The 18,197-nt window shown below is 41.4% G+C and overlaps 1 protein-coding gene across 1 annotated transcript; it reads right to left on the bottom strand.

Moving 5' to 3' along the window:
* Positions 1–5,142: 5,142 nt before the first annotated feature.
* Positions 5,143–16,304, bottom strand: tmem168a (transmembrane protein 168a). Its single transcript, XM_061029378.1, has 5 exons — positions 15,352–16,304; positions 14,879–15,154; positions 13,219–13,361; positions 10,063–10,340; positions 5,143–6,787 (listed from the first exon to the last, which is right to left on the bottom strand). Exons 1-5 carry the CDS (start codon positions 16,180–16,182, stop codon positions 6,237–6,239), a joined length of 2,079 nt encoding a protein of 692 aa, XP_060885361.1. The 5' UTR covers positions 16,183–16,304; the 3' UTR covers positions 5,143–6,236.
* Positions 16,305–18,197: the final 1,893 nt, after the last annotated feature.

Genomic DNA, 18,197 nt, shown 5'->3' with positions numbered 1-18,197 from the left:
AAGTGAATGTGAAAAGACTGCAGACCTAACACACATACAAGGGTATACCTGACAAACAATTGGCTACGAGCACTTAAGTAAACAGAGCCTCTGATAAACATGCAGGCGAGCAAAAGACCTCTTGTAAATCTATCATCTTGTGCAGCAGTCATTCCTTAATCCTCCTTCAACTCAACCTTTTCTCAATGCCTGAGAATGCACTCAAAGCCAGCAGACTCCTTGTTACAGGCAGTTAACAGGTATGTCTACTGTCACTGCCTGAGTGTGTTGTTATGTCATGGTTGAGAAGAGACCCCCACTGCGGCTCCATAACCCACTTACTGGCAGAAAGACAGACTGAAGATGGGAAGCGCAGGCTAAGGTGAGTCATGCATCAGCACTGCATTAGCAGAATTTCGAGGCAGGATGAGAGTCTATAAAGACACAGCACAAGGAGCCGGGCCAGCTTTCTCTCTGACTTTAAATTCAGCTCATAAAAGGTTTCTTAAGGACATTCAAACATTGCAGAGAGCAAGGAGGAATACATATACACATCATAACACACAGATTCATGCAGTAGGTAACCTAATATTAAGCTAATGAAACAATAACAGAGAAGAATGAGCTCACTGTACGATGAAGATGAAGTTGGAGCCCAGGTAGCATAGCTTAGCATAAAACAAGAAAAGAACCAGTTCAAAGGCAAAACATTCATCTGACAGCATTTCTTGGGTTAATGTGTTCTCAACTTATCAGCTTGCTTAACAAGAAATGCATGAAAAATAGATATGACTCCAATCTAGCATTAATGTTAAGCTACTTGAAGACAATTAGCTTAGCTTGACACAAGGGATACACAGAGATAGCTAAGTGCTATCAGAGGCTTCAAAGGTAGAATTGTTAAATAATTTATTTAGACACAAAAATATTTGATTCCATTTTATCTTGGAAAGGGCAAGTCTCCGGTTTCCTCTCTAATGCTAAGCTATAAGCTAACTTGGTGCAGGCTCTGGCTTCATATTAAGCGACTAGACTGGATAGTGTAAAAAAAACATCTAACAAACAAAAAGTGGCATTGAGACAGTTGATTTTTGCAGAAAATGTCAATGTCATTTGTACATTTCTGTTTGCAACTTATCTTTGAAGGAATCCTCTTAGTTATGTCTCCAAAATAGCAAATGTGAGACCCTGAAATTCCTTACTTTCCAAGCAGCGACAGAGAACAGTTTATAGCTTTCAATCAGAATGTGGTTTATTTGGATAAATCAGATAATAAACTAGGATATACTAGTGACAATATAAATAACTAAGGATAAGGGTGAATCAGTGTCCAAAGATAACAAAATAACGAAATAAGGAAAACGAAAGACAGCCAACTCACCTCCCTAACTAACCAAAACATGAGAAAACAAGGTTAAAGTGATTAGCCATTCAACCCCCTTCTAACACAAAACAAACTAAGAACGGATTAACAAAGTAAACGTGGCGTGGCCGGTTGGAAAAGCCAGGAAATTGGGGTTCCCCCGCGTCGCAGCGTCGTCATCTTCCTGCTCTTATAGAGGTAAAGAGTGTGTACCAGTGTACCATTGGTAGGAGCAGGAAATTGATCGGCCAATCGGCTCCTGGGACTGGCGCACCGATTCACAAAAAAGAAAACAACACGGCATGCAACACGGCCTATAATACACATTACGGCTCACAGTCATAATAAACCTACTTGCACAATCAAATATGAGGTTTCTGGTTGAACACCGCTGAGAGAGAGCTGTGTGTACAGAACTATTTTCAACATTACTTCAAGGCTTTAAAACTGTTATTGCTTTTGAAAACTCTCAGCCATCCATGTCCCAGGTGACATCAAAAGATATTTCCCCTGAGCAGCAGTAAGCATGCTTTGCCTCACTTCTAAGATATCTGAGCTCCCAGTAGTGAAAAGCAGAATAGGAAACTCATCTGTTTCACTAGCCCAGCTCAACCTAGCCCTGTCCCATCTCAACCCAACTGTGACAACAAAGCTAATTATCAAACCTCCGATCCCACAGTGCTGACAGTCTTGTTAGCCTCCGACTTACTCTTTTAATTGAATCAAGCGTATCGGCATCATCTGGCTCATACTAAGTATATTTGGCTGATTACAAGAGGCAATATCCAGAGCACGTCAGTTTGATTAAGGATGACTTTAAATTAGCAATCCATATGGATGTAAGAGTCACAAAAGGACCAGTGTTTTTTTTAGCATCAAGAGTTCTGTTCTGTTGTTCGACACATTGATGGTACATGATGGTACATTGAGATACATTGTATCTCATGTGATTTTCCTTGTTTGAATGAATAATGAGAGCTGTAAGGCTGAGGTTTTCATTCATTAGCTAAGATATCTTAAAAACTCCTGTAAAGTGTCATTTTTGGTGTGTAGAGTCTCATTGATTGATTTAATTATGTGTGTATTGTCTCTGTTCTAATGCCTGTCAAATTAGTATTTTTGATGTGTCTTTTTGCCTTCTTATATATGTGGATATTGGGGTGAGTGACTTTGCACATGTTCCTGCTGATGATTGAGAGACACTTGTAATTAGACTGAATGTCCCACACCTGAGCACACAGAGTTAGGCGCAGCATTGTCTAGTTAAGATCATGGTGGGGGAATTGTTTGACAACACACTTGACAAAGGTTCAGAGGGACAGAAATGTCATTTTTTCTAATAAATTGATGATGCTTAGCAAGAGTAGTGTGCTGGATTTTTTCATTTCAAGTGACAGTTTGTTGTCCTATGCCCCTACTTCATGAGATAGTTGGATGAGCGAACACCTTCTTAAAAACTTAGCATCCAGATAAGAAAGCAAGGAGCTTTTATGTGTTCGTAAGGCCAAGACGACAATAAGACCAAGTGGCTGCAATACACCACACGAATGCATATGTGAAATAACCATGGCTACTATAGTCTGCCTCATCCCACCCCTCTCCTGCATTAAGCTTGTAAATCCTCGCCCAGAGAAACTCTGATCATTGTACTGTGAATAATCTCTTCACATCTCTGCCTTGAATGTAAAAATCTATACATTTTAAGATGATATTCTTATCTGGACAGTGAGTATTGAAAGTATCAAAACCTTTGCCTGAAGTTAAAGTAGTTTCTGAATACTGAAACCTTTACGTGCAAATGAAAACAGTCTTGTAAGATAAATGTTACTCAGGGTGGATTAGTTCAGTGTTAATAAAACAATGCAGAAACCGAATGCCAGTCATCAGAATTCCAAATAGATCTGCTTAACAACACCTCAAAAATCTATTATTTGCATGCAATAGTGTTTGTTAAAAAATTACGATGTTACAGGGAGATATGAGCAGGGCTATTTCTTGGCTGGGACAACCTACTTCATAGAGGCTTAAAGGAAAGGCCTGAACACTTAAAATACTAACAAAATGCCTTTGATAGCCAGCTGATTCCAATATTTGTATGCTAAGCTAAGCTAATCAGCTGGTGGCAAGGGTTTAGATATGGGAATGCCAAATAATACAATGCCTGATATCAACTTTTTGGTACTGGACAACCTTGTAGGTTTCAGGGAAAGTACTGTGTAAAAAGGGATGGCAGTTCTTGGCAGCCTCTTCCAAACGATTGTCTGCATAGTAAGGAGTGTTGCACGGTTTAACAGCCACTAAATGCATCCTCAGCCCTTGTAATTTGAGATAATGGCTTTGACATTTCAATGTCGGTCCTACTGAGAGTCACGGCGAGCAGGCCCCTTGAAAATCGGGGGGCACAACATTTTGGAACAGTGAAGCTGCTGAATCACCTGTTTACACCTTCTGTTCGGGGAAAGGAAGAGAAAAAGGGGATGTTCAGCATTTATTTGTATATCTGGTTTTAGTACAGCTTAAGTGTGTAACTGGAAGATAGTAAGAACTTATAAACTCTTAAAGTAACAATGAATACACAATGATGCAAAAACACTGACACAGAATATCAAAGTTAAAATTTTATTAAAGCAAAAGACAAAATTGCCGCCCCCTCTGTGCCTTCAGATGGATTTGAATAAACAATAAAAACAAGAACAGCTGATGTATTTGCAGCTCCAGTCCCTGTGCTAAGATTAAAACCACTTTTATTTTCCAAAATAAATTGCAGGCAGGCGTCAGGCACATCACTTTGCCTGTATTCGAAGGTAACGCCCCATGACAGGCAGTAATTATCCTCAGACGAGTCTCAGCTGTAGAGGAACAGGAGCTGAGAAGAAAAGCAGTAGAGAATTGGTGTGTGTGTGTGTGTGTGCGTGCTTGTATCTTTGCATGTGTGTGTGTTTTTTTTTTTTTCCGAGAGTGTGCGCCAGGCCCTGACTCAGCACATCCAAATGGGCCTCAGAGGCGGCTGGCTCTTTTATTACCTAATCCAGTTTAGGAGATGAATCCGGCCCCATAATCTAATATTCTCATAAATGATTCCCGCCATGTACACGAGTCCCTGACTTTAGCTGTAACAGCTTGCAGGCTACACCAATGAAAAGAACGCCCACACGACAGCATTTATACTTCTCTCTTTTTCACTAATTGCTGCTGTGAATACTCCTGTTATTGCTCCTACCTGCCCCTAACAATATGATTTTCACAGCATCCTTAAAAAATGAAAAAATAAACAGTGAAAGGTTGCTCTGGTTCATGACATTGTTCTCCTTTGCTCTCTTTGTTGCGTGTAATAGATGAAAGCAGAAATGAAACATTGCTTCTAATGTCGGCTTTCATCTTTCCAAGGTCTCCCCGAACCTTGCTTTGTGCCTAATGGCGCCCTTCAGGCCACAGCTGTTGCGATACCCAGCAGCCCTTTGGACTCATGTCCAGCCGGGCACCGAGGTGAAAGCTCCGCGAGCAAATCCCTCGGCGATACAGTCGTGAATCGTTCCATTTTCTTCACTGTTTCCCACTTTTCCTTCAGACTCACAATCCTAATATTTGCCAGCTAATGCTAGTGTTTTCACAGAGCAGAGTCTGTATTTGCTCAGTGACTGTAGCAGCCAGCCATGTTAAATGAGCCTGGTGGATCGTCTACCATCACGTCTTTCTCATTCCACTATTGATTTTCTCTTCTACTCTTTCCATTTAATCAAACTCCCAATGTGTTTGCATTCTCTCCTTACATTTCTCATACAACACCAAACAACCATGGGTTTATCATACAAGTTTTAATTTGACATTTGTCAGCCACAGCTCAAGTCAGGCACATGAGGCAATACATGAAGGGAAAAAGCCATTGATGTGTCTATTGGAGACATCAAAAGTGAAACAGAAACTTTAAGGCATGGAATCACTCCAGAGTTGGAGAGAGGGCAAACAGACGAGGAAATAAAAGATCTTTAATATAGGTTCCTATAGTCGGTACACCGCTTGAGAGCTTCTTACATAACAAGTAGCTTTTTCAAAACATAGCCATTCAACTTGAAGCGATGTCATTTTTCTGAACAATTACTTCCTTCACTTGAAATAATTGTGTAAAAAAAAACAAAAAAAAAACAGTATGTGGCACAATGCTTACTTTTCTGTTCAGTCCAGTAATAAAACATATAAAAACACTTCTGATTCAATATGCAAAAATCCCACAGCAAGAGCGGCAGGCTTGAATCTCTGTGAGGACATCCTGAAACCAGAAGGTCACCGAGTTCCGCCCCACAACAGTCATTTTGTCAATAATGTCGAACGACTCTTTTGAAGACGCCGAGCCCCTCCTCACCCACAGTCTAGTTAAGAGAGTGAGCTAAATCCTTAGAATATAAATGAAAGGCAAGACAGGGCTGTGTATTGAAAATATATTGCAAAAAACACATGGAATTTATGTAAAAGATAACCCCTAATCCATTTTTAAAGGCACTATGTGAATACAAAAAAATCAAAAGATGATCAAAAACCGTTCCAAAGTAAAAAAATATTGCAGTAATGACCAATTAATGTTAAAAAAAAACGTAATCGCACGCAGGCCAAAAATACCATAAACCTATATAACTACAATGATTTGATGCCTTGTTGTTTGGTCCTATATAACAAAACATTAGCCACTTAATGCACTCAATATGTTTCAATTACCTTTACGATAGCTCCTTTCAGAACATCAAAAAATATATTTTTATATTTATTTTCCCAGGCCACATTTTACTAAAAGGGTTTATTCTGATCATGAATATTGGAGAGTTGTATTCTTATCTACAAACACCTTGCACCCCATTGTTAATAAACACAGTTCCAACATCAAAATGTTCCATCCTCATTCCTATGAGTGCACTAGTTTGATGCCCAGCCCAGTGTCCAGTACAGCTGGTGGGAACCAAGCTAGCTTACACCTCCTGAAGCAGCGCAAGCACACACTGCACAACCAGAACAGGTTGAGGCCACAGCACCAGTTGGAGAGGTGCACCATGGGATATGTAGCCTTGGGAAAGTTGGCCTTCCAATGCTTGGCCACATCGCTCCCCGTGGGCAGGTGAAGCGTGTAGTCGCTCCAGCGTTTGGACACACCGTAGACTGCCGTGACTGTCCTTCCCTTTTCTGACCATTGGGTGTCGCTGTCTGGGTTGCAGTTGAACTCGACCCATTCGTGAGTGAAGTCGCCGAGGTAGGGGAGTTCTCCGGCCTCCGGGTCCACCCTGGTTACAGACAGCTCAGCCCCCTGCACGGCGATGTAGACGCCCTCCACCCTGCGTATCTCCTTCACCCAGGGGAGGGAGTTCTCGGTGTCCAGGACGAGGATGAGACGGGAAAAGTGGCCAGCATTCTTCTCCTTCCAGAGCTCCAGCAGCTGGGCCAGGTGGAGGCTCTCCCCTCCTGGAAACATGAGTGACAGAAAAGACACAGAGGCAGACAAGAGAAGAGGGAAGATGAAAAAGATGGAGGAAAAGGAAGGGACAGAATGAGACTCAGTGTTTGAGCGCTTACCCCGATATTTTGTAGATTACATTCTTTCTTCTACCTTACTGTAATGTTTTGACATAGCTAAATCACTGCACCAAACTCCCTTAGAGATAGTCTGTGGTGTTCATCGAGCCACTTCTGGTACAGTGTTGAATTCAAGGACATTCCGACAGGACACATGACTGTTGATAGACAGAGTGGCTTTTGAAGGGATCAAACTTGTCAACTTTCAATTGCCGAGCTGTCTGTATGTCTGTCTTGCTGCTGTCACACAAACTGCACAAAGATGCTGCTTTTTGGGATGGAAGATCAAGGGTACCAAGATGAGAGCTGATGTACCTCGCCAAATTATGACAGTTGGCTTAAAATCATCATCCATGGTAGTATGGTGCAACAAAATGTGTATGCATGGGTAAGAATAAAGCGATTTGCAGGCATGTTTCCACTTTGATCAGCAGAGTGAAAACAATATTGGAAAACACTGCAACACAGTCTTTATAACTATGGAAATAAGACTGAAAATATGACACTTTTGTAAGTACAAGATATGTACAATGGCTGTAAAGGTCCCTTCAGGACGATGAGACCAGGAAGTGATTATCTTTTCAACTGAGATTTTGTTTTCCTTGTTTGCAGCAGTGAGCAGAGATAATGTGTCAAGTACTCTCCGAACAGCAGAGCCTGAACTGACAGTGTTAACCTGCTGTGATCCTCATTTGTGTTGAGGGAATGCGACTGTCACAGCAGACCCCGTCTGCAACTTTAACACAATCTTCTCTACTGGAACCAAAACTTCCTGCTCGGAGTCCTTCACAGCAATTTCAACTCTTTTGGCTTACCCGTCTCATCTGTGCAAATTGCACTCTTATTGGCTGAGAGGAGGGGAAATGAGAGGAATGGAAATTTAAGAGTGTAGAGCAAATCCGGTTTGCAAAGAGAAAACCGTTTCGACCTAATGCAACCCGACAACGTACTGCTTTTGTGTTCAGTTTGTTGTGGCCGTTTGTTGACTTTGAAGAGATAAAACTGATGTCTACCTCGCTGATACCTAACTTGCTGTTTTAAGGTGAAGATTGAAGAAGACAGATCTCTTCTTGATGTTTACACAAACAGTTTTCTTCTTGAGGCAACAGTGTGTCTGTTAGCATCACTGTGTCAGCTCATCCTAGAGGAACACTTTCATAGAAAAAAAGCTGCTGTGACAAAAAGCAACGACACAGACTTTGATACAAAAATAGATTATTCTTGTTTTGCTTGGAAGTTGCTCCTCTTCTTTTATTATAACAAATAAAACTCTGAAAATGTAATGGCTAATAGTACATCACAATGCCTATCACTGAAGCACCTAAATCAACAATCCCTCTAATGTTAAGGATAATGTAAAGCTAGGAGGTTATTACAGCAGACATTAAGCACTTAAATAATGATGTAAAACCATCACACAGCAGTCTCTAAACTCTCCAATAGCTCAAACTGTGTTCCTTTTTGTGTTTACATTATGTGTCTTCTGAATGTTTTTGTCAACATCATTAAGATCTTCAAGTTAACTTGAGTGTTTATTCATTTTTAACCCTACAATCTTTAGCATTATTTATTGCTAACCTGTCATGCATTATGTGTTATAGCTTACAAGTTGCACTCACTCAGGACTCTTCATATTTGAATTTAGATGTTGATATGTGATACGTGTGTGTGTGTGTGTGTGTGTGGTTTGTTTTTGTGCTGTGCTGTCATTCATGCGAGCTGTGGGCCTGACCGATATGGGATTTTTGTGGCCGATATCTATATTAGGAAGCAAGTGCTAGTTTAATATAATGAAACTCAAATAAAATGCTATTTGACTGGTGAATACCGTAAAATCCAGAATATAAATTGCACCGGTATATAAGACACACCCTGTTTTGAAGGTCTCTTGGAGGTTTTCCTGCGTGACGATTTATATTGTGTTCAGCGTTTGTGTGTGCATTTTCTGTACAGCTGTGTCGCTCTTTTAGTTCTGTCTGTTTTCACGTTCGGGAGTTTGCACTCCTACTAGCTACAGTACGGTAGTTGAGCTCTCAGCCTGCAATGAAAGTTGTGAGGCACAGACTCCTAGCTTGCGAGTCGCGCTGCCCGACTCCGCTGGTCACTCTTTAACTTTAATATAGGACTCTTTCAATCAAAAAGAGCACTCCACAAGGTTTATTTACGGAACAATATACCACTGTTTTCTCTAAATGCATGATTATGACCTCGTGAGGGAGAAAATATGTGAAAAAAGTCACGCAGCCAGCCTGGTCTGTGTCGCCGTATTTCCCAGCACAGCGTGCAACCAGCTTTCAATACACAATGAATGGGGCTGGGTTTTTAATTCCATCAGGTCGCAGTTAGTGGCTGCTGTACCCGCGGTAATGACGTCGCATGTTTCAGTATTTTGTACTGGTCTATTGGTTGCACCGGTGTATAAGACGCAGCCAACTTCTAAGACGAAAAAAAATATATTAAAAGTGCGTCTTATACACCGGATTTTAAGGTAAATGTTGTAATATTGACACACATCTGCTATAAAATTAGCTGATACCAACTCACTGAATAAGCTAATATCGGCCGATATTATAGGCATGCCGATTTATCGGTCAGGCTCTACTTTTTACATGACTGAAGTTCCTTGAATTGAATATTGACCTCCTTTTTCTGTTTGCACAGTTCTTTGCTCTACGTACCAAAGAAGTCAGCCTGATGTTAAATGACCAGACTTCTTGTCTGCTGTGAGTTATGATTGGAAATCATCCCCCAGAGTCTTTGATGAGAGCTGAGGACATAGTAACGTTAACTATAGCAGAAGCCTGCTTTACAAAGATAACAGAATGACGCAATTCACCTCACAATCCACAATTCAACAAAGTATTGTATTACTACCATGGCTACTAACCCCTTTTGTCTTTTTGGAGGGTAGGTGCAGGTCTGGTTTCTGTTCAGTGTGTTTGTTCATGTATTTTATTTATTTTAAAATCATGCAACTGTCGTATATGAAGGGGTTAACCAACATAGTTACAAGACGGTGACATTACAGTTAAATGACATCCCTGAGGGTCAGGGGATATAAGAATAAAGACAGCATCATCATAAATGCATGCATAGTAATTTAATGAATGAGTAGGGATTCAAGGGCGAGGGCATATCATTTACTGAAAAAAAGTACTGCTCACCAGCCAGAGCCCACGCCCCCGTGCCTTTGTGTGTGTGCCCACTGTAGAAAATCAGGTAGGTGTCATGACGGGGCCCGTCTTCTGTTCGCAGCTCCAGGAAGTTGCGCAGCTTAGCCAGCACAGCCTCCAGCGTAACACCACTGGTGGAGTAGTCGCAGCCGAATGTCTGGATCATGTGGTGTGAAAAGAGGCGCTGCACGTTGTTCAGCATTGCCGTCGAGCGTAGGTTGAGCTGCTGCACGTGCTCAGGTGGTAGGAGTGTGGGCTGGCCATCAGGGCTGGACGGAAGAGAGAGAAATAAAGACGATGTGAGAAAGAAAAAACCTTGGGATGTAAATCTGTATTTAAACTGCTCTGAGGGAGCTTCAAGTTAGGTGGCTTGTCAGAGGCGGGGGTGAAAAAGGAGAGATGAATGAGTGAGGAGTTGATGGTTTGACACTTGGGGATGGAGTAGCTGTCTGCATCAGCGGGGAGACAGAGAGCAGAGGATGAGAGGAGATGGGGAGAAGGATATGGAAGCAGTAGGAGTGGTGGATCACTGCTGACGGAAATGACATTAGCCTCAAGGGGTGTGAAGGGAGGCAGAAGAATGAAAGGAGAGTAAGAAAATGCAGAGGCAGGAGGGGGTACAGAGAGGAGACTCGAGCAGATGTGAGTGAGAAGGGAGGTTAAAGATAGCTGAGGGCAAAGAGATTTAGAAAAATGTGTGTATGGATGTATGTGGCACAAAGCCCAGCCTGATAATAACGACATGATAACACAGTCAAGGCTTGCAGCTACTCAAACACTTTGGACCTGGGCTTTTTTTTTTTTTACATTTCACATTCTTTTGTGTAGCAGACTTCATATTTTGAGGAGAAATTGTTGAAGAAACAGCCTTCAATAAAGATATACTACTCTCTGACATGCTGCAACCTTTGCAAGGCTCAACTAAACCAATCTGATCTTTTCAGCGTGAACAATGTTTTGAAAAATTGTAGTTTGAGATTCACATCACATCTTCCTCTCTTACCCTCCATCTTTCATCCTTTGAAAAAAAAAAATCCCGCCCTTATAACCACAGTTGTCTCTGAGCTCAGAGCCTCCTTTCCTTCTTTTACAATTCCCTCCTTTCCTCGGCTGTTTACAACCTCAGACCTCTCCTTGTGTTTCCCTCCTGATATCTCACCCCTCACCCCCCTAAGTTTTACCTTATGCACCCTCTCTTCTCACGCCAATCGCTCTAATCTCCCTGTGGGGCTCTTGTCATTGTAAAAAAAAAACAAAAAAAACATGATCCCCGGCCATCAAACTGCAGATTATACACCGCTGCATTCTCGTCATGCTCTCAGTCCTCCCTCCAGACCCTGCACATACAGCCTCGCATACAGAATGTCAACAGCTCCAATCGGACATGAGCTTGCATTCAAAAACTCCTCTGGAGATTTAATCTCCACTAGAGCTGGAGTCCCCTCTGAATGTTAAAGCTAACTATTACCTTAAAAGTTCAATATTCAGAAAATGGGCATATATATAGATATGTATTTTCACCAGTTTGAAATCTTCAAAAAGCCAGGTATCCAAACCTCTAAGGGTCTCCAGAAGATGGAAAAAATAATGTTTAACTCATGGGGAAAATGTGTTGGCATCATCAAAACTATCTGGTATATTTCTCTTTTTAAAAAAGAGCGCTGGGAAAGGCAATAGTAGCAGCTTTTGGCTAACTGCTCGAGCTGAACATCTTAGTATGCTGCAGAGGGAGCAAAGGAATAATCCCTTAAGGGCTCCAACATTAGCAGCATGTTTATGCATGGTTATTGGCCTATTTATCCAGTTGGTTTTGTGTTAACTGAGGAGGGAGTTGGAATGAGTGATCATCTTTACCGGCGCCTGGGATGCCAAGGAAGGCTTCAACGCGGGGCAGAGTCAAACCAGGATGTTTATTTGTGTAAATGAGGATCTTTCTTTTTATCCTGTGTACTTTGTAATTAGCTGAATATTTAATTATATTATAGACTGTCACACACAGCCATGCTTAACTGGCAGGTAAACAGCAGCACCTCCAGTAGGAATGCAAAATACTTCTCGATCAAAAGAACGAGTTTAATGATTTTATTACTCCTTTGGTAAATTGACACTCGTGCTGAAACTATGAATAAAGTAAGTGATTTGTCCTCAGGAAATTCATCTGCAGTTTTTAGATAATTAAGTCCTTTTGTCTTCCAAAACTACAACATATTCTGAGTCTTGGCCTCATTTTGAAAATTTGTCTTTTCATTTGTTATGTTTGAATGAATGCGTTTTAGGTTTTGGATCACTATGTGGACAGGAGAACAGACAAAATGTGACCAGAATATTCCCTCATCTTCCGACCTTTTACACCATAAACAGTTACACTGTCAGTGTGTTTATCAAGTAGGGAACTATCAACCTTGCACACCCTTTTCATGCTGGTTTGTTGTAATTATAAATAGGCTGTTTTTCTTTAATGAAAATCAGGCAAAACAAACAAGTTAGGTCTCCTCATTTATGCAACACACAGTTATATCAGCTGTATGCTCAAACTGTCATTGCCGCCTTCTGCTGCTGTCTATGGAGTTAGTTCCGTCTCAATATTCACAAATGCACACAGAAGGATTCACAAATGTATTTCAATGCACACACAAATATTTGTAGTTTTGTATACATGTAATAGAAATCCACAAATATATAATATACATATATATTTAAAAAACACATTTGTATCTTGTTACATTTATATATAAACTGTTCAGTCTGCATTTACAAACTGTTTCTCATTTGTGAACCTCACTGCATTTGTGTGTGGGATTTTTGAGACTCCCCTGCCGTGGTTAGATTCACAAATGCATTTTTTTCAGCAGGGAAATGTCTGTAGCCAATCAGATGTCTGCTTCCTATTCAGCCAATCACAGTAGCGTAGATTCAAGTGTATGTTTTAATGTGCTCACTTTAGCGTTACATCTGTGCATACAGCGATTAGCCTAGCTCTCAGACAATCTGATTAAGTCATCTTTAATCTGACCAGCACAAATAGTCTCTGTGATTGTCGTACTATATATCCATAAGCTGTCTGCTTGAGTCTTTGCAAGTTTGTCCCTGTATCTGCATATGCACCACTAAATTCCTGTGTCTCTTTTTTTTTTTTCCTTCTCCTACCTGTTGTAAGCTGTAGGTATGACCAGGGCGTATCCAACGCAGGTTCCCCCCAGGCAGCCGCCCAGCTCGTGGAACAGGCCGTGTGTCAGAGACTCCAGAGGCAGCACCACCAGCAGAGCGCTGAGGAAGAGACCATTGGAGGGCTGAAAAAGGGTAAAAAAAAGAAAGAATCCCAGTCACTTTAACTCTCCACTTGGTTGATTGGTGGCAATAGTTATACCATGTTGGACTGACACAGTGTGTACTATACTGTGTAATTACCTGCACGGTCTTTGTCGGCTTAAGTTAATAGAAAAAACGACTACAACTTAATATACTTGAGGTTTACTTCCTTTAGATTAAAATGCTTAAAAGTCAAATAAAAAGTGCATTATTGCACTCGAACGGATATTGGCACACAAAATCATGAAACAATGTAGTGACTTAATACACATCCGGTGCTACTGAGCAAAGTGAGGCTTTCAGTGCAACAATGTTGAGTCACTGTGTGCAATGCAATATAAGCATCCTCAAAAAATACACTCTGATTTCATAGCATAGCTTTGTATCTTAGAAGGCGAATCAATACCTGTATGGTTTAGTGCAGCCAAACTTCAGTTTGCAGAAAGTATTGAACTGCCCAGGCCATGCCCGAGTTGAAAAATGTACTTCACTCAGTTATCGAACTTTTATGATGTTGTCGACCCCTTATATGGATGGATCAAATTATTTTCTCAAGAGGCTGAATATACCTAGTGTTAAAAAGCAAAGGAGACAAAATGCAGTATGGAGGAGGATTTTACAATATAATGCAATCCAGAAGCACGTCTCATAGATTGAGAATGGGTTTGTGGTAGTCCAACAAAAGCTGTGGGAGAATCTGGATGCTGGGGCAACAGGGAGACTTAAGTCTGCACACCAGAAGCTGCTCTAATTTACATTGAGTGGAATTTATCACCACATGTGACATTCAGGGCCCTAGCCCTTCATCAGACATGAACAAGTGAGACGACACACCTCCGTATATAAACATTAAAATTCAATGGAAGGTTTGTCCAAAGCACAGCTCGACCTTGGACTTTTAACAGAGTTGAATCAACACCCCTCTTGGCACTTTCAGATTCATCAGGGCTGTATTAAATGCTGCAGAGTATACCTGGACAAAGAACTTTATGATTTGTGTGAGATATGTGGATCAATGTGTCTGACTCTGTATAACTGAGACATGCATATCACACGTAAACAAAGCTCAAACACTAACTCCCTCGTACTCCACAGCAACAGCTCCCACTGCACACTCAAATTCGCAACTGGCATCAACAATGTGCAGATCTCAAATTAGGACTTGAGCCCCTGAGACTCTTACAAGGTAAACGTCTAATAAGACTAAATAAGTTATTGCTGCTCTTTATGCAAGGAGATAGGGATATTAAAGAGCTAATTAAATTGGTTTCGCATGAGAGCAGAAGTACCTCAGCTTGGGGAGCAACTACAAACGACACATCATCACAAGCATCTCTGTACAGAGTTCACTGAGGCTTTGTCATACAGATTCAAAGTGCTATAACAGCTCATCCAAATCAACAAAGTTTACTGTGAAATAAAGTTTGCAATGAAAGTACTGTGAAAGTGTGAAATCCTGATATGTTGTTTCCTTTCAAAATAAATTCTTTGGCCCTACCTGCCAGGACACCGCTCCCAGTACAACTGTTGACAGCATACTAAAGAACACCAGGCGCTCTGAAATAAGGCAGAAGTGTCGGATGCCCCTCGAGGCCATGACTTGGTTGAGACTCCTGCTACCGGACCGCTGAGCACGCCAGGCCTTCTGACATTCAGTCAGCTTGGTGTGGAAGCCCCATATTGTGATCACCAGAATAATGTGGCAGATGGACCAGAAGAGGCCAAACAAGCAGAAGCCTGGAATCACCAGATACCACAGCTCCAAGTGGCCAAGCTATGTAAGGCAGGAGAGAAGAGTCAGTAATCATAACCTTTCATTATGTAAGTAAGCAGTATTTTATTATTAAACACTGTTTCATAACAGTTACATACTGCAAGAAATCATTAAGTCTCACAGAAGCCCTGAAGACTAACATAATGGAAATGTCAATTTTTTTTCACAGTAAAATTTTCACAAAATGCTGAATGTACCTTTAAGGCAGCCAGGACAAAGAAAGTCAGCTCCATCAGACAGAGAGGCAGCAGCGACAGCCTCCTCCACACTTTCCCCATGGAGAGCACTGGTACCCAGCGCTCACTGGACCCAAGCCCGCTGAAGTACACGTCCAACATGGGCTCACACAGTAGCCTGCCCATGTAGCACCCTAATGCATACGGGTTAGCGGCGATTCCAAGGGCCGGAAAAAACACAAGGGATGTAACCAAGGCAAAACTGGCCAGGTTTGGTAAAGCCAGGAGGGATTTCATCCTCAGGTCCACAATGAGAGCCCCGAGGGCCACGACCAAGCCTATTATGGCCGCTGATTTTTGAAGAAGCATGGTAGTGCTGGCAATGCCAAATCCAAGGAGCTCCAGTAGCTCGGCCGACGTAAGCAAGGTGGGTTTGTAGCGGATGGAGCTGCATATTCGCTCAGTAAAAGCCCATACTGCTTTCATGATCACACTGGCCAGGAGGAGATAATTAGTGACCACTTCTTTGATGTTTAAATCCAAGGCGGGGCTGTTTAGGAAGCAGAGAAGGCCAATCAAAAAGCCAAACCACAAATGGAACAAGCTGAGACTGGCTTTCTCCATGGCAAAGTAGTAATGGAGGATGCTGGCAATCCCCAGGACAAAGAGGCCCAGAATGAAGATGACCAGGATCATTGGCTCGTCTGTCACCTCCCAGCGTGCGTACATGCCGATGCACACTGCAACAAGGAGGTTGACGCTGGACAGGTAACCCAGGCAACGTACAGATGTGAACATGTCCACCTCCTTAGGTCCATCGACCGTCAGCCCTTCATCCTCCTCCTGAGCCATGGCTGACTTGAAAAGAACGTATTCAAGTGTAGTTGAAGACTCTTTCAGTCAATTGTTTAAAGTCATCTTTGGTAGAGGGTTTGGAAACTGAGGACTCTGCCTCTTGGTGATAAGTCTCAAAAATCAACCCCTGTGAAACATCCAAAAAGCAGTGTTAGGCAGAGTTTGTAATTAATGTAATTATTCACATAGGAGTCAAACAAAGTAGTAAGTCATGTACAGAAACACAAGTCTCAGTCTCAGTTTTCATCTTGTAAAATGTCTTAACCTGCAGAAATAGGAGGAAACAGTGGCTAAGATATGGATGAGATTAAGCCAACCCATAATTGTCTAAGCCTAACAACATGATTTATATATTTGTTTAAACACCATACCAGTTGGAAAAAGCGTATGTTATATTTCGGAAACATATCAACAAGCTACATTGGTATGTGACTACGTTTGTGACGATGTGGCACTACACCCGGAAAGTTTGCTACAGCGCCTCTGCTCACTTCTCCCATAACTTTTGTTCACGTTTCACTGCGGTCTCACACGCTGAAAAAACAACAAGTCACACCTCTTGCACAGTTGCTAACATAATTGATAAAAATAATCAGTAGCAGCTAAAGCGTTATAACATTAAAACGTTGCTTACATTGTTGTTTATTTGGATGACAGCGGCTACGCTTCCGGATTTCAAAGTACAGGATCCCGCGAGGGTCAAAAAGCGTAAACTTCGCCTTCAAGGCTGTGATAGGTATTCCGCACTTAAATATGACGTTCACGAATCAACGATAACGTAACGTGACCTGAAAAGAGCAGTATCTCAAAAAAGCCAACGAAATACAATTCATTTTGTGTTTTGTTAAAGTTTTTAAACTTTTAAACTTTAGCCTGAGTTGCATATATCATATATCAAACTGTATTGTGGGCTCATGTTTTTTTGTATGGGTGGGATATGTATGTATATATGTGTTGTGTTGTGTGTTTGTATGTATGCTGGCTGCTGGAACACCTAAATTTCCCTGCTGGGATGAATAAAGTATATCTTATCTTATCTTTAATTCTGCATATTGGGGAGCTTATAGTATGTATTTTTTAACAGCACTTTTTGTCTTGGTATTGCAAGAAAAGCACAGGGGAGAATAACAATAAGGAGGGCTGTGCTTTAGTAAACCAGGCTTACACCTGAATGGAATCCAAGAAATATCAAAGTCAAAACTAATGTTGTGTCTGTGTTTTTTCTCCTCTGACATGACATTAAATTTAAGGAAGTGCAAAATAGAATAATTTTTGGGTTACTGTGTGTACAGTACTGGACTTTTTGGAGAGAAAAAAATAGAGCATGTGCAGACGGTTGGCTTAGCCATTAATTTGCATGCCCAGTGTCCTTGAGTTGTGTTGTCTGTCAACCTGCTGCTCCTTAAGAAATAAGAAACTAGAGGAACACATGATGAATCAGATTTGCTCTAAATGTAGGCTGTATCTGTAAAATGCACACAATAGTTTAATTCCTGTTGGTGACGTTTGTATATTTATGACTATTCAACCCCATTAAAAACCATTTCACTTGCTCCAATCCTCCACCTCCCACCACAGCAGTCTGCATCATGAGCTTTGTAGACCAAGATAAACCCATTGGCCTCTAGGATAAGAAGCCTATTTACTGCATTACTGCGGAGAAGCCTGTTAAAAGGTTTATTTAGGATTTTCTACTGATGCAATGTGATAAATGTAACGATCAGGGGAACATCAAGAAAGCAGGCTTACTCAATACCCCCAGGAATTAACCAAAGACGCCCAGTGCATGCATGTGTGTGCAGTTTTATATTCCAGTGTTTTCTTCTGTGTGTGTGCTGCTTTGATCAGATGTTGACATAAAGCACAACTGGGACCACACAGAGAGTTAGCCCCTCCACTGCTGATGCACACAGCCCTCTTTTCATACAATGTGTATGGCTGAGAGAAGGATGTAAACACTCAAATGTATATAGATATGTTTGTCCTAAGTAGCTATCTTAAATCTTTAACTG

Source organism: Labrus mixtus, chromosome 22, assembly GCF_963584025.1.
Source record: "Labrus mixtus chromosome 22, fLabMix1.1, whole genome shotgun sequence".
Classification (NCBI taxonomy): Eukaryota; Metazoa; Chordata; class Actinopteri; order Labriformes; family Labridae; genus Labrus; species Labrus mixtus.
This window is presented reverse-complemented; position numbering and strand designations above follow the sequence as displayed.

Coding starts and splice junctions, on each gene's coding strand:
- tmem168a (XM_061029378.1), bottom strand. CDS start 16,182: ATGGCTCAGGAGGAGGATGAAGGGCTGACGGTCGATGGACCTAAGGAG. Junction 15,155..15,351: donor TTGTCCTGGCTGCCTTAAAG/GTACATTCAGCA, acceptor TGCCTTACATAG/CTTGGCCACTTGGAGCTGTG. Junction 13,362..14,878: donor TGGGAGCGGTGTCCTGGCAG/GTAGGGCCAAAG, acceptor ACCCTTTTTCAG/CCCTCCAATGGTCTCTTCCT.